The following is a 16,354-nucleotide window of genomic DNA, read 5'->3' on the forward strand; positions in this document are numbered from 1 at the left end:
AGAAAGAGAAATATTGGACATAGGGTGGAGGGCAGGGAGAGAAGTTGCATGGGGAGAGAGAAAGAAATGTTGCACATAATGGAGGGGAAGGAGAGATGCTGCATGGAGGGGGATAGAGAGGTTTGACCCAGGGCACAAGGCAGGGGGGGAGAGAGAGAGGGTAGAAATAGAAATGTGGAAAAGAAATAGAAATGTTGGATATGGCAGTGGAAGGGAAGGTACAGAGATGGAAGATGGATGGTGAGCACAGAGAAAGAAGAAAATATCAAATGGGCAGGAGACCCTGGCGAGGGAGTTAACAGAAGACAAACAGAAACCACAGCCTGGGACCAACATAATTTGAATAATAAAATGGCATTTCTACCTACTGACAAATCTGGACACAGATACAGAAATAACTGCAAGCAGGGTCAGTCTGTGCATCTCTGCATGCTCAGGAGCCAACTCTGCTTGCAGTTACTTCTGCGTTGGCATCTAGGCTTACTGGTAAGTAAAAAGTCCAGTCCATTTGCCCTCAACACCTTAAAAGCCAAAGTAGGTAACTTACAGGTAGGTTCTGGTTTGCACTGTACTCTCCTATCAACTCCTGCATTGGTTGCCGAAGGAGGCTCGGGTGAAATTCAAATTTGGATGTTTCTGCTTTAAGGTACTTTTCGGCCTAGCCCCCAGATATATAACCGACCTTTTCTCTTTCTCAACCAGTTGTCTTAAGAGAAGCTCAAACTTGAATTTGGTTTCTCCACTGGTTAAAGGATGTAAATTTAAAAAACATCATCAACATCTCTTCTTAGGCCGCGTTATGGGCTAAAGATCTGAAACAATTACTCATGCTTGCGAATGCTTATGGGGAATTTAGGAGAAACCTAAAAACATATTTGTTCCTAAAGTACTTAGGCAGCTACACTGAACAATCTTTCCCCACAATAACAGATGGCTAAATCTCAACTCCACTAGTACTACTCAATCTGAAACTTTTTAATTATTGTAAACTGCATAAAACTGTTATTATTATTATTTAAATTTTTTTTTTAAAAACCCCAGTCCAGGAGGCTTCCATGGCCCAGCATGTTCTCCCCTCTCCTCTCTGCGCCCATGCAGCCCTACCTCACTCCTCTCCCACTACCATGTCCAATAATTCTCTCTCTCTCCCTTCTTCCTCTCTGCCCAACAGTTCTCCTCTTTCTTCATCTCTCCATGTGCACCATCTCTTTCCCTCTCTCAAACACCCAGTTCTCCCTTACTGTTCCCTCCCTCTCTCCATTCTTCAATCCTATGGCTCATGCGCTTTTCCTCCTTCCTTTGTCATTTGTCCAAAGTTTGTGCTCCCTTCCTCTTGAGTCCAAACATAACCTTCTCCCTCCCTCCCTTTAAAAGTAGCTTGCAAGTAAAAAAGTGTGGGGATCCCTGTTCTCGACAGTAGGGTTATTTCCCCATAGCCGCATGCTGCTGCAGAGGAAACCACTCTGGATTTTTCACTCTGCCTCTTTTGTACTTCACTGGGCGCTCTAGCTCCACTTTCAGTTAGTACCAAAGCACGTAGAGCCACCCAATACACGTGAAGTACAGGAGCCTGTAGCCACAGGCTTAAACAAATTGTTCTGCTCAAAACTAAACAGTATCATTAACCACCAACACTGGCTTCAAAGGAGCTCAGAAAATACTCCCTAAGAAAATGAAACATGTACAGTGTTCCCCCAGTCATTCGCGGTCGGTGGTTCGTGGTATTTTCCGACTGCGAACCGCCGATAAGGAGAGGACAGCTGGAGAGGCAGGAAAGAGCAGCCGGAGCGCCGGCGAGTGCAGGAAATCACTCGCTGTATACTCCGACCGCCTCTTCCTGCACTAAGTCGGGCCTTATCCAATCAGGAGCTGCTTTGACATGCATCTACTGATTGGTAAGGCCCGACTTAGTGCAGGAAGAGGCGGTCAGAGCATACAGCGAGTGATTTCCTGCACTCACCAGCACTCCGGCTGCTCTCTCCTGCCTCTCCCGCTGCCCTCTCCAGTCTCCCCCATGAAAAACCATATTCGCGGTTTTTCAAGATTCGCGGGGGTTCCGTTCATCGGGGGAATACTGTATATAAATTCTTCCCAACCCACAAGGGCTGACAGGCATCCAAGAATCAGCTTGGAGAAGCATAAACAGACTGAAAACTAAGCAGGTGCAAGAAGGACAGGGCAGGAGTCTAGAATGTCTCACCTATCTACTGGAAAAGAGCTTAAAGGATAAGTACATAATCTCTTTTTCCAGTGCAATAGGTGAGACATTTTAGACAAGAGGGACGTAAAAAAGCAGTCCCCCCAAATGCTAGGGTGGGCTTGCTGCGCTTAATCTTAAGACCAAGGACCCAAAGGCAGAGTCCTACCTTGTTGCCATGTAGAACTAGGCAAACATGTGAAGAGAAGACCATGTCGCCGCTATGAAAATCTCTTAGGAGAGACAGATCTAGCTACAGCCCGTAAAGAAGCCACACACTAGAATGTGCCTTGACAGAAACAAGAGACTCTTGCCAGAAAGAATGTAGGCTGACAAAATGGCCCTACGGATCCATCTGGAAATTGTGTCCTTGAAAGGAGTGCCCCGCTTAACTGGATGAGTCAGCACAAATGGTCAGAGATGCGAAACTCGTTGGTGATCTCCAGATAATGCACACATCCAGTTTCTTCAAAAGGCGGTCCTGGGTCTTGGAGCCTGTTGGTTGAAAGGCAGGCAAACACACTTCCTGACTGACATGGAAAGCTGAAACTACCTTTGGCAGGAAGGAAGGAACCGTCTGAAGGGAATACCCCATCTCCGAAATATGGATGAAAGGGTCCCTGCAAGACAAACCCTGCAGTTTTGACACACGACGCGCCAAAGTAATGGCAACCAGAAAAACAGACTTGAGTGTCAAGTCCAAGAGGGAAGCATCTCGAAGGGGCTCAAAAGGAGCCTAGGTAAAGCTAGACAGGAAGGGAAAGGATGCTTAACCAGCAGTCCAACACGAAGAGCTCCCTTCAAGAATCTAGCAACATCAAGATGAGACACCAAGGAAGAATGAAGCTCCTGGGATCTAAAACAGGAGATCCTGGCCACTTGAATCCAAAGAGAAGCCACAGTGAAGCTTCTACCCAACTAAGCCTGAAGAAAGGTGAGAATTAGCGAGATTGAAGTTAAGAATTTGCCTAGTCCTGGGCACACCAATGTTGGAAAGCTTTCAACGCCTTAGCGAAAGCCAACATCTTACAATTCAGAAAGTATCAACCAGGGCAGAATATCCTTTATGCTTTAGGGCTGCGTGCTCAAGAGCCACGCCCTAAGAGCAAAGTGACCCAGATCCTCCATGGACACCAAACCCTGCGTGAGAAGATCCAGAGAGGCGCTTAGCTGAAGGCTGCGACCTTTGCGCAGATGTATCAAATCTGTGTATCATGGTCTGTGAAGCCAATCTGGAGCCACCAGAATGACATGGCCCGGATGTGTTGTGATCCTCTGAATGAGCAGGCCGATAATTGGCAAAGGAGGAAAAACATACAGGAGAAATTCCTGAGGCCACAGTTGCACCACAGCATTGAGTCCCATGCTGCCAGGCTCATATCTTCGACTGAAGAAGCAATCCGCTTTATTGTTTCTTGCCATGGCCATTAGGTTGAAGCGGGACTGTCCCCAGCACCCCACTATCACTTGGAATGCCTATGGGGACAGGACCACTCTCCCGGATCTAGAGTCTGTCTGCTGAGGAAGTCTACTTGAATGCTATCTACTGCCGCCAAATGCGCTGTCATCGGCGCTAGATGATGACATTCTGCCCAAAGAAAAAGATGGGCTTCCTGATCCAGGAGTGCTCTTGGTTCCTCCTTGGCGATTGATGTAGGCTACTGCTGTTGAATTGTTGGAGAAGACCCTGACCACTTGGCCCACCAGAGTATTCTGCAATCTTGTCAGAGCTAGTCAAATGACTCTGAGTCCAATCAGTTGATTGACCATTTTCACAGAGAGGATGTCCAACACCCCTGAACAGGACAATGATTGAAATGTGCTCCCCAGCCCTGAAGGTTGACATCCATCATCACTACGATCCAGGAGGCAATGTTTAGCAGTATGCTTCTGCAGAGCGAATGCAGGAGAAGCTAAAAGGTTAAAAAGAAGCTAAAAGGATCAGTTGCAAAGGTTATGACTGTAAACCAGGCATGGATGTTATTTAAAAATACCATCGTGGAAGCCCAGACCAGATGCATTCCATGTATCAGAAAAGGTGGAAAGAAGAGGAAACGAGAGCCGGTGTGGTTAAAAGGTGAAGTGTAAGAAGCTATTAGAGTCAAAAAAACATCCTTTTCTTCTTTTTCTTGTCTTCTTTATGGCACACATGGAGGGGGGGTAGTGAAAATAATTTTACATAACATGTTATAATATGGTATACAATATGTATAAGGTGATTGGAAAGTACTTGAAGGGTGGGGGGTGAGAGAGGGGATTAAAAAATTTGTTCAGAATATTATGTAATAGATATAAAAGTGATATTGTGTATTCATTAGTTGTAACTCAATATTTTGTATACTTCATGTAAAATATGAAAATGAATAAAGAATTATAAAAAAAAAACAACATCCTTTAAAGAATTGAAAGAGGATCCGAATGAAGAAAATCAAACTATAGACCGATAGCAAATATTCCATTTTTAGCAAAACTGACTGAAAAAGTGGTTTTCAACCAATTATCAGAATTCATTGTAAAAACAAATATTCTACATCCAAATCAAACAGGATTTAGACAGCATCATTCCACAGAACATTCACTGATTGGCATGTCCACCTCCATACATTATTTTCTGGACCATCATCAATCGGTCCTCCTAATTTCAATTGACCTGTCAGCTGCCTTCGACACAATTGACCATCAGCTTATGTTAGATAGACTTCAATCCATAGGCATTACAGACCAGGTTTTTTCCTGGTTTACATCATATTTTACAGAACGTACCACGGCTGTGTCATTCATTAACTCAATCTCTAAAAGTTTCCTCACCACATCTGGAGTCCCCCAAGGGTCTATTCTTTCTCCACTTTTATTTAATATATTTCTTGCACCCCTGATGACATTGTGTAAATCCATTGGTTTTAACGTATTTGCCTATGCTGATGATATCCAACTTTTACATCCGTTAGATACTAACAATCCCCTGGATACAATTACAATTAATAAGAAGTTAGAACAAATTAATAATTGGCTGGATACCAACAGACTAGTGCTCAACGTTAGTAAATCAAATGTGATGCTCTTTCCGTGGAAAGACAATCTAAAACTTAACTTTCCTATCTCTATTAAGGGTTCTCCTTTACAACAAGTGAGCAATATTAAGATCTTGGGGATCATTTTTGATCATAAATTAACCTTCCATGATCATATTAGCAGTATTATTAAATCAACCTTTTTCAGACTCCGTCAAATTCGTTCACTCTCACAATTCCTTTGTCCTAAATCTCTTAATATCCTTATTCACTCTTTGGTGATTTCCAAAATTGACTATTGCAATGCCCTATTCAAGGGTATAGCTCACAAGGAAATCAAACATCTACAGATTATTCAGAACGCCTCTATTAAGCTCATATCAAAAGCCAAGAAATACGACCATGTAACACCTCTTCTTGAAAAAGCACATTGGCTTCCAGTAGCTTACCGGATAACATATAAATTATGCCTACTAACATTCAAATCTCTACTTTATAAAACTGCTTTCATTTATAAATTATTAATCCCCTACGGTTCCCTCTCTCAAAATTATCAATACAAGGTGACAATTCATTTTTTCCGTTACAGCACCTCAAACCTGGAATACTCTTCCTATTTATTTGAGAGAAGAACATAATTTGGAAAAATTTAAAAGTAAATTGAAGAATTTTCTTTTCAAAGATGCATTTGAAAATTAGTTATTTTAGTCAATTTTAATTCGACTCTATCATTTTATTGAAGCTTTTAAACTTTACCCTCCCTATGTTTTTTTTCCTTAAATGTCTTGCTTTCTTTCAAATAATTTGTAGTTCTACCCCTTTATTCTTCTGTGTTTAATTTTGTTGAGTTTGTTAATTACCCTGCAAGACTCTGTTTTTGTAATGCACTGTTTTGTCTCCCCAACACTGTATTTTAATATGTACATTGCTTAGAATTAAAATTAAGCGATTAATCAAATTTATTATTAAACTTGACTTGAAACTTGAAAATAAGAAGAAACACAAGCACTAGCAAGTTAGATGCAAAGCACTGATTAAGACAGCTAAGAAAGAATATGAAGAGAAACTTGCAAAAGAAGCAAAAACTCATAGCAATTTTTTTAGGTACATCAGAAGCAGAAAAACTGTGAGAGAATCTGTGGGACCATTGGATGATCAAGGAGCAAAAGGGGCGCTCAGGAAGGTTAAGGCCATAGCGGAAAGACTGAATGAATTCTTTGCTTTGGTCTTTACAGAAGAAGATGTAAGAAATCTTCCTGAACCGGAAATGGTTTTCAAGGGTGATGATGCGGAGGTACTGAAAGAAATCTCAGTGAATCTGGAAGATGTACTAAGCCAAATTGATAAGTTAAAAAGTGATAAAATCACCAGGACCGGATGGTATACATCCCAGGTTACTAAAAGAACTCAAATATGAAATTGCTGACCTGCTGTTAGTGATCTGTAAACTGTTGCTAAAATCATCTGTGTACCTGAAGATTGGAGGGTGACCAATGTTATGCCGATTATTAAAAAGGCTCCAGGGGAGATCCGGGAAATTACAGACTGGTAAGCCTTACTTGAGTGCCAGGCAAAATGGTAGAAAAGATTATAAAAAATAAATTGTGGAACACGTAGACAAACATGATTTAATGATATGGAGTCAGCATGGGTTCAGCTGAGGGAGATCTTGCCTCACCAATTTGCTTGCCTTCTTTGAAGGTGTGAATAAACATGTGGATAAAGGTGTGCTGGTTGATATAGTGTATCTAGATTTTCAGAAAGGTTTTGATAAATTTCCTCCTGAGAGGCTCCTCAGAAAATTAAAGAGTCATGGGATAGATGGCAAAGTTCTGTTCTGGATTAGGAATTGGTTATCGGATAGAAAACAGAGGGTAGGGTAAAATGGTCATTTTTCTCAATGGAGGAGAGTAAACAGTGGAGTGCCGCAGAGGTCTGTACTGGGACCGATACTATTTAACTTATTTATAAATGATCTAGAAATTGGAACGAGTGAGGTGATTAAATTTGCAGATTACACTAAACTGTTCAAAGTTGTTAAAACACATATGGATTATGAAAAATTGCAGGTGGACCTTAGGAAATTGGAAGACTGAGCGTCCAAATGACAGATGAAATTTAATGTAGACAAATGCAAAGTGATGTACATTGGGAAGAATAACGTGAATCATAGTTACCAGATGCTAGAGTCCACCTTGGGGGATTAGCGCTCAAGAAAAGGATCTGGGTATCATTGTAGACAATACGATGAAACCTTCCGCCCAATGTGTGGCGACGGCCAAAAACGCAAACAGAATGCTAGGAATTATTAAAAAAGGGATGGTTAATAAGACTAAGAATGTTATAATGCCCCTGTATCGCTCCATGGTGTGATCTCATTTGGAGTATTGAGTTCAATTCTGGTCTCCTTATCTCAAGAAAGATATAGTGGCACTAGAAAAGGTTCAAAGAAGAGCGACCAAGATGGTAAAGGGGCTGGAACTCCTCTCGTATGAAGAAAGACTAAAATGGTTAGGGCTCTTCAGCTGAGGGGAGGGCAGATATGATTGAAGTCTACAAAATTCTAAGTGGAGTAGAATGGGTACAAGTTGATCAATTTTTCACTCCATCAAAAATTACAAAGACTAGGAGACACTTGATGAAGTTACAGGGAAATACTTTTAAAACCAATAGGAGGAAATTTTTTTTCACTCAGAGAATACTTAAGCTCTGGAATGCGTTGCCAGAGGATGTGTTAACAGGCATATAAAAAACAGCTCAAGGGTTGAAGGAAAAATTGCTGTAACAGGGGTATCCAAATAAGCAGCAAGGGAAAACTGAGTCCACTATTATTTGTAATTTGAAATATACTACAATATTAAACAAAATTGCACAAAGTATTAAGAAGTATTGGCATATAATGAAGGCTCACCCTGCCTTTACAGAAGTCTGGTGTATGGTTTTCTATACACAAAATTTTAATTTAGCTGACATGCTGTGCAATTCTGACAATTGGACTACAGCGCCTGTTCAAGCAGGAGGTCATCAGAAGTGTGGCTGGTATTTGATCTGTGTCCAGTGACTGAAGAAGAAACTGTCTGCAATATGAAAAAACAGCACTGTAGACATAATTTATTGTGTAAGTGCCCATGTAATTTAGTTATATTGGTCAAACCTCTTGTATTTTTAAAATCAGAATGACAGAAAGCAATGTTACTTACCGTAACAGTTGTTATCCAGGGACAGCAGGCATCTATTCTCACTAGTGGGTGAGGTCATCCGACAGAGCCCCGATACGGACGTCTCACAAGCATATTTTGCTTGAAGAAACTCAGAAGTTTCGAGATGCCCACACCACGCATGCGCCAGTGCCTTCCCGCCCGATGGTCCGGGCGTGTCTCCTCAGTTCAGGTAGCTAGCAGAGAAGCCAACCCAGGGGAGGTGGGTGGGACGTGAGAATAGCTGCCTGCTGTCCCTGGATAACAACTGTTATGGTAAGTAACATTGCTTTATCCCAGGACAAGCAGGCAGGTATTCTCACTAGTGGGTGACCTCCAAGCTAACCTCAATGGGATGGTGGGAGAGTTGGCAACTTAGGAGAATAAATTTTGTAACACTGTTTGGCCAAACTGTCCATCCCTTCTGGAGAAAGTATCCAGACAATAATGAGAGGTGAACATATGAACCGAGGACCAAGTGGCAGCCTTACAAATCTCCTCAATCGGTGTCGATCTGAGGAAGGCTACAGAGGCTGCCATTGCTCTGACCTTGTGGGCTGTGATCTTACAGGGAAGGGGTAATCCAGCCTGGGCATAGCAGAAAGAGATACAAGCCGCCATCCAGTTGGAGATGGTGCGCTTCGATACAGGTCGTCCCAACTTGTTTGGATCAAAGGAGACGAATAGTTGAGGAGTTCTGTGTGGTTTGGTGCGATCCAGGTAGAAAGCCAAAGCACGTTTACAGTCCAGAGTATGAAGAGCTGATTCTCCAGGATGAGAATGAGGCTTTGGAAAAAACACTGGAAGTACACTGGATTGGTTGAAATGAAATTCAGAGACCACTTTAGGCAGGAATTTCGGATGAGTGCGGAAGACCACCTTGTCATGATGGAATACTGTGAAAGGAGGATCCGCCACTAAGGCCTGAAGCTCACTGACCCTGCGAGCAGACGTGAGGGCCACTAGAAAAACCACTTTCCAAGTGAGAAACTTTAGTGGAGCCTTGTTGAGAGGCTCAAAAGGAAGTTCCATAAGCTGAGAAAGGACAACATTGAGATCCCAAACCACTGGAGGAGGTTTGAGAGGAGGATTGACATGGAAAAGTCCTTTCATAAATCTGGAAACCACAGGATGAGCAGAGAGAGGTTTCCCTTGTAGAGGCTGATGGAAAGCTGCAATAGCACTCAGGTGGACACTTATAGATGTAGACTTGAGACCAGACTGAGACAGGTGTAGAAGATAGTCCAATGCAGAAGTTAGGGAGGCTAGCTGAGGCTCCTTAGAATTGGAAACACACCATGAAGAAAATCTAGTCCATTTTTGGGAGTAGCATTGACGAGTAGCAGGCTTCCTGGAAGCCTCCAAGACATCTCTCACCGCCTGGGAAAACTGGTGAGGAGTTACGTTGAGAGGAACCAAGCTGTCAGGTGGAGAGACTGCAGATTGGGATGAAGTAGAGATCCCTGATGCTGAGTAAGCAGTGAAGGAAACACTGGAAGAAGGAATGGCTCCCTGCTGCTGAGTTGAAGTAGAAGGGAGAACCAAGGTTGTCTGGGCCACCGAGGAGCTATCAGAATCATGGTGGCATGGTCGGACTTCAGCTTGACCAGAGTCTTTTGAATGAGAGGAAAGGGAGGAAACGCATACAGAAAGCGATTCCCCCAGTCCAGCAGAAAGGCATCTGCCTCGAGACGATGAGGAGTGTAGATCCTGGAGCAGAATTGAGGCAGCTTGAAATTGTGGGGAGCCGCAAAGAGGTCTATCTGAGGCGTCCCCCACTGAGAGAAGATCTGATGAAGGGGCTTGGAATGGAGTGTCCATTCGTGAGGCTGGAGGAGACGACTTAAGTTGTCCGCCAAGACATTGTCCTTCCCCTGAATGTAGACAGCTTTGAGGAAGGTGTTGTGGCGAACCGCCCAATCCCAGACTCTGAGAGCTTCCTAGCAGAGGGAGGCCGAGCCCGTGCCCCCCTGCTTGTTGACATAATACATGGCGACCTGATTGTCTGTGCGAATGAGGACCACCATGTCGTGAAGCAGATGTTGAAAAGCCTGAAGAGCATTGAAGATGGCTCTGAGCTCCAAAAGATTGATTTGATGGAGTCTGTCCGCACTGTTCCAGAATCCCTGAGTGCGAAGGCCATCCAGATGAGCTCCCCAGGCATAGGTCGATGAATCGGTTGTGAGAACCTTCTGGTGGGGAGGAGTGTGAAACAGCAAACCTCTGGATAGATTCGAAGAGGTCATCCACCAAAGTAGAGACTGCCGAAGAGCAGCAGTGACTATAATGTGTCGAGTCAACGGGTCTGACACCTGAGTCCATTGAGAAGCCAGGGTCCACTGAGGAATTCTGAGATGGAGTCTGGCAAAAGGCGTCACATGAACTGTAGAGGCCATGTGGCCTAGGAGGACTATCATGTGTCTCGCTGAGATGGACTGGCGAGAAGACACAGACTGGCAAAGATGAAGAAGAGCATCCATACGCTGAGGAGGAAGGAATGCTCGGAGTCAAATGGTATCCAGGACCGCCCCGATGAAGGGGAGAGACTGGGCTGAAGATGAGATTTGGGGAAGTTGATCTCGAAGCCCAAACTCTGCAGGAAGCAAATCGTAGCCAGGGTCGCCGAAATGACCTCTGGAGCTGAGGGGGCCTTGATGAGCCAATCGTCGAGGTAGGGAAATACCTGAAGACCCCTGTTCCGGAGTGCAGCGGCCACCACTACCAGACACTTCGTGAAGACTCTGGGAGACGAGGACAGGCCGAATGCTGCAGATGTAGATGTCCCACCCGAAATCTGAGGAACTTGCGAGAGGCCGGATGAATGGGAATGTGAGTGTAGGCCTCCTTGAGATCCAGAGAGCATAACCAGTCATTCTGCTCGAGGAGGGGGTAGAGCGAAGCAAGGGTCAGCATACGAAACCTCTCCTTGACCAAGAACTTGTTGAGGACCCGAAGGTCCAGTATCGGTCACAGGTCGCCTGTCTTCTTCGGAACAAGGAAGTATCGGGAGTAAAACCCCCGATTGTGTTGGTCCACAGGGACCGGTTCGACGGCTCGAAGCCGGAGCAAAGCCTGAGCTTCCTGAAGAAGAAGGGCGGTCTGAGTCAAGTTGGAAGGATACTCTCTTGGAGGATGGTCCGGAGGGACCCGATGGAATTGAAGAGTATCCTTCCTATACGATGAACAGGACCCAGAGGTCGGTTGTAATAGCCTCCCAACGATGAAAGAAATGATGGAGGCGACCCCCCTATAGGAAAAACAGGAGGATGCAGAACGAGGTTGGTTATGCTCCCGGAGAGAGAGTCAAAAAGGCTGAGGAGCCTTGGGAACAGTAGAAGGCTGTGGTTTCTGCTGAGCCTTCTGAGGCGGCTACCTCTTCGCCGGTTGCCTTGCAGCTGGAGCCTGCCTTGGAGCATAATGCCTCTGATAGATCAAGGGCGGTCTAGCCGGACGAGACTGTTGAGGCTTAGGCTTGGGTCGAAGAATGGACTGAAAGGATTTTTCATGATCAGACAGCTTCTTCGTTACAGTCTCGATGGACTCGTCAAACAAATCCGCTCCCGCACAAGGAACATTGGCAAGTCTATCCTGGAGGTTCGGGTCCATGTCAATGGTCCGAAGCCATGCCATTCGACGCATAACCACGGAACAGGCGGCAGCCCGTGCCGAAAGCTCAAAAGCATCGTAAGAGGATTGCATCAACTGGAGACGAAGCTGGGACAGCGAGGCCACCACCTCCTCGAACTCGAAGCGAGCCTGAGACTCAATGTAAGGCGTGAACTTCTGAAGCACAGGCAGGAAGAACTCCAAATAAGTTGCAAAATGAAAAGTATAATTCAGAACTCGGGAAGCCATCATCGAGTTCTGGTATATCCTCCTGCCAAACTTATCCATGGAACGGCCCTCACGACCCAGAGGCACCGAGGCATACACCTGGGACGGATGAAACCGCTTGAGGGAGGATTCGACCAGGAGGGATTGGTGAGAGAGTTGAGAGCCCTCGAACCCTTTGTGATGAACCGTGCGGTATCGGGCATCCAACTTGCCAGGAACCGCAGGAATGGAGTATGGTGTCTCAAAGCATCTCATAAACGTTTGATCGAGTAGTTTATGCAGAGGCAGGCGCAGAGACTCCGCAGGAGGATGAGGTAAATGCATGGTGTCAAGGTATTCCTTGGAGTTCAAAGAAAATATATTTTCTTTGAACCTGCCCAATTAGGGTTTTTCCTGGAGGGTAAAGGAATCTCTAAACAGTCCGAATGAAACAGGTTATTAATGCGGTATTAATTAATGGATAGGATAACATCTTATACCGCTCTATTTCCTAATTTGTGAGTTTCTTGGGTATATGTTCCCCTTTCCCGAGGGGCTTTATTTAATTTTGTCTCTTCTCCTCTAATTGTGGACTGTATTTGATGATTGTTTTCATTGTATATTTTGTATCTTAGTTTTTTAACTAAGTAAGATTATAATTTTGTATTTCCTTTAACATCTTTGTAAAATGGGATGTAATAAAATGATAAACAAAAAAAAAAAAAAAAAAGGTATTCCTTGGAGTACCGAGAACCGGTGTCCAAGGTAATATCCAGGTCATCCGCCATCTGCCGGAGGAAAGAAGAGAAAGACAATTGATCCGCCAGCACAGGTCTCCGAGAAGGACTAGACGAAGTTGAGGCCTCGGGATCCACAGAGACCTGGGAACAACAGGGGGAATAAGAAGTACACGGTTCCTCGTACTCCGGCCCCTGCGGAGGAGACATGTCCGACGAAGAGTACCCCATACGCGGCAGCTTCTTCTGCGGTGAAACTTTAGAGTGCCGCGAGGAGTGCCGTGAAGAATGTCTGGATCGATGCCCCTCTCGGTGTCTGGAGGGAGATCTAGAACGATGATGTTTAGCATGGTCCCCCGACACCTCAAGCGAGTAGATGGGACTCGAGGCCGTGGAGCGAAGAGGCAGAAGATTCGACGCCTCTCGAGATGCAGTCCAGGCCTGATATGGAGTGTGGAAGAACTCTTCCTGAGACTTGCGATGCCCAGGGCTTCGATTACCCGAAGAGGTATGCCAGACCTCTTTGTCTGGAGGCGTGATGGGCTCTAAAGGGGGCATGTCACTAAAGGAGGCCCGCCTCGAGGGACCGGCTGCTGCACGCCGCTCCTCCTCGCCAAGCAGCGAGACCGACCGGCGAGGAGGAGGAGGAGGGGGCGGTCCGCCCCCCGGAATCGGAACCGGGAGGTCACCCTGGATGGTGGCAATTAACTTGGGTCCCATTGTGTGCATGAGCTCGACAAACTGAGCTTCCAAAAGGGACCGCAACGAAGCCGATATGGAGGGATCCGCACCGACAGGGGGTCCTCCGGCACGGTCTTCGCGCTCCTTCGTGGTTGAGTGCTTTTGCTTGGAAGCTTTCGGCACTTTGATAACCACGGGTGGAATGGTAGAAGGCGGTACCTGATCCGAAGAGACAGAAGGCACCGGCGCTGAAGACGGGGTCGAAACCTGGACAAAGGAGGCCGGCTTCAGGAGACCCGGAGCAGTATGAGCGTTGGCGGGCTTCGCATGGGCAGGCGAAGCGGCAGCCGAAGTCGAAGCTGAAGGTTCTTTCGCAGCTTCCATTTTGAACATCGACTCCCACAAAAAACAGCGACGCTTAAACGCCCGCGCTGTAAGAGTGGAACAAGGCCGGCACGATTTCAGGAAATGTTCTGGACCAAGACACTGCAGGCAGCGTCGATGCGGGTCTGTCAGCGAAATCGCGCGCTGGCACTTGCTACACTTTTTAAAACCGGTAATTGGCCGGGACATAGGCCAAAAAAGCTCCGCCGCAAGATCGAAGGAGCGGGGCCTGAGCCACGCGGCCGACCCGGCTGAATCGCCGGAAGAATTTTTTTTTTTTTTTTAAAAGAAATAAAATTCACGATAAGAGTAAAAAGAACTCAAACCGCGGCTATTAGAAGGCAAAAAAACTGGAATTCAGTCAGCGCAGAATCGAAGTAAAACTTCTCAGCTCCGCGGAAAGAAAAGAACTGAGGAGACACGCCTGGACCATCGGGTGGGAAGGCACTGGCGCATGCGCGGTGCGGGCATCTCGAAACTTCTGAGTTTCTTCAAGCAAAATATGCTTGTGAGACGTCCGTATCGGGGCTCTGTCGGATGACATCACCCACTAGTGAGAATACCTGCCTGCTTGTCCTGGGATAACATCTTTATTGCATTTCTAAGAAAAATGATGCAGCTCCTATGGTACAACATTGTTTGCGGCAGAAGCACAAATTTTAAGAGCTTCAGTGTATGGTGATTGCTCAACCTGTGTTTAAAAGAGGGGGAGATATTAAGTCAGTACTAAGGAAGAAAGAAAATGGATATTTCAAGCAAATACAGTTAGGGCTAGATTCACTAAGCAAACCGATCGTGTACTGATCGGTTTGCGACATCTTTGCGACTCAATTTCTCTCCGACCTGATTCACTAACCTCTGTCCCGATCATCCTCCAATCCGAACATGCAGATGATGGGGAACGGCATTCAAAAGTAGGCAGGCAGCGATTCACTAAAAAAAACCAAAAACTGCAACACTGGCTGGGCTGGCTGATCAACAAACAAGTGACTGCTGGGGATCAGTCGTTCATGTCGTTTCTGACTGCATCTCCTGCTCTCTGCCCCAACTTTGCAGCTCTCTGTCCCGGACTCTTCTGCTCTCACTGCCCCAACTTTGCAGCTCTCTCTGCCCCAGCCTTCCCCCGCAGTGCGAGCCCTTGGTTTTAACCCGTGGGTTTAAAGCAGGTTAAAACTACAGGCTTGCAATAAAGTTTAAGCATTTGCAGACCATCTACAGATGGGGATCGCTATAGAGTGATCCAGGTGGTTTGCATGAGATCGATTTGTGAATCAGGCCCCCGGGACACGGATCGGATCCAATCCGTGCACTTAGTGAATCTGGGCCTTAGTCCTTTTGGGACTAATACAATGACCCTATTGAGTGGCAAGTATTCTTTTGATCTTATTTCTGTTGTTCCTGTCTCTTTAAAAGTGAATTGATCTCTGACTGGTGGGAATAAACTAGCAATCGTTTTAGTGGCTGGCATTTTTTCACTATGTAGTTCTCAGCTGATATCTCCTGAAGCAGCGGGGGTGGTCCCACAAAACAAGAGGCCCTTGAAGAGAATGAGAGAAAATGAGAATAAGAATTGTGTTTTGACTGGAGTCTTGGAAGCTCAAGATGCGCTAGGGAGACAGAATTCCTGGAGGCTACACAAGATTGCTTCATGGAGCAGCTTGTTAGAGAACCGACAAGAGGAAATGCCACTCTGGATCTAATCCTAAATGGGTTAATGGGACCTGCAAAGGAAATGGAAGTAGTGGGACTATTGGGAAACAGCGATCATAATATGATCAAGTTCAAGGTTGAAATAGGAATACCGAAAGGAAAGAGAACCATAGCAACAACTTTCAACTTCAGGAAAGGAAACTATGAAGCAATGAGGGAAATAGAAAGAAAGAAACTTAGGAACACTTCCAAAAAATGCCAAACGGTAGAACATGCCTTGTCTTTTTCAAGGACACGGTGAGCGAGGCGCAAAATCTGTACATCCCCAGATTCAGAAAGGGGTGCAAAAAGAGTCGAACAAAAGATCCAGTATGGATCGCTAAAATAGTGAAGGAAGCGATAGGCATTAAGAAAAATTCATTCAGAAAATGGAAAAAGGACAAAACTGAGGAGAACTGGAAAAAGCACAAGAAGTATCAAAAAGAATGTCACGGTGTGGTTTGAAAAGCCAAAAGAGAGTATGAAGAGAGGCTAGCCAGGGAGGCACAAAATTTCAAACCGTTCTTCAGGTATGTTAAAGGGAAACAGCTGGCTAGGGAGGAGGTGGGACCGCTGGACGACGGAGACAGGAAGGGAGTAGTGAAGGAGGAGAAAGAAGTCGCGGAAAGACTTAACATGTTCTTT

At 45.4% G+C, this 16,354-nt stretch overlaps 1 protein-coding gene across 7 annotated transcripts in view; it reads right to left on the bottom strand.

Moving 5' to 3' along the window:
* Nucleotides 1-16,354, bottom strand: part of NUP93 (nucleoporin 93) — a 757,735-nt gene that overhangs the window by 6,039 nt on the left and 735,342 nt on the right. The window contains exon 23 of one of the 7 annotated variants that reach the window (XM_033940753.1): nt 8,170-8,285. The exons of the other annotated variants lie outside the window; for them this stretch is intronic. Coding sequence (XP_033796644.1) covers nt 8,205-8,285 — 81 coding nt within the window. The 3' untranslated portion in view covers nt 8,170-8,204. Of the gene's footprint in view, nt 1-8,169; nt 8,286-16,354 lie in introns of those variants that run through there. 7 annotated transcript variants of the gene reach the window in all.

This window comes from Geotrypetes seraphini, chromosome 4, assembly GCF_902459505.1.
Source record: "Geotrypetes seraphini chromosome 4, aGeoSer1.1, whole genome shotgun sequence".
Taxonomy (NCBI): Eukaryota; Metazoa; Chordata; class Amphibia; order Gymnophiona; family Dermophiidae; genus Geotrypetes; species Geotrypetes seraphini.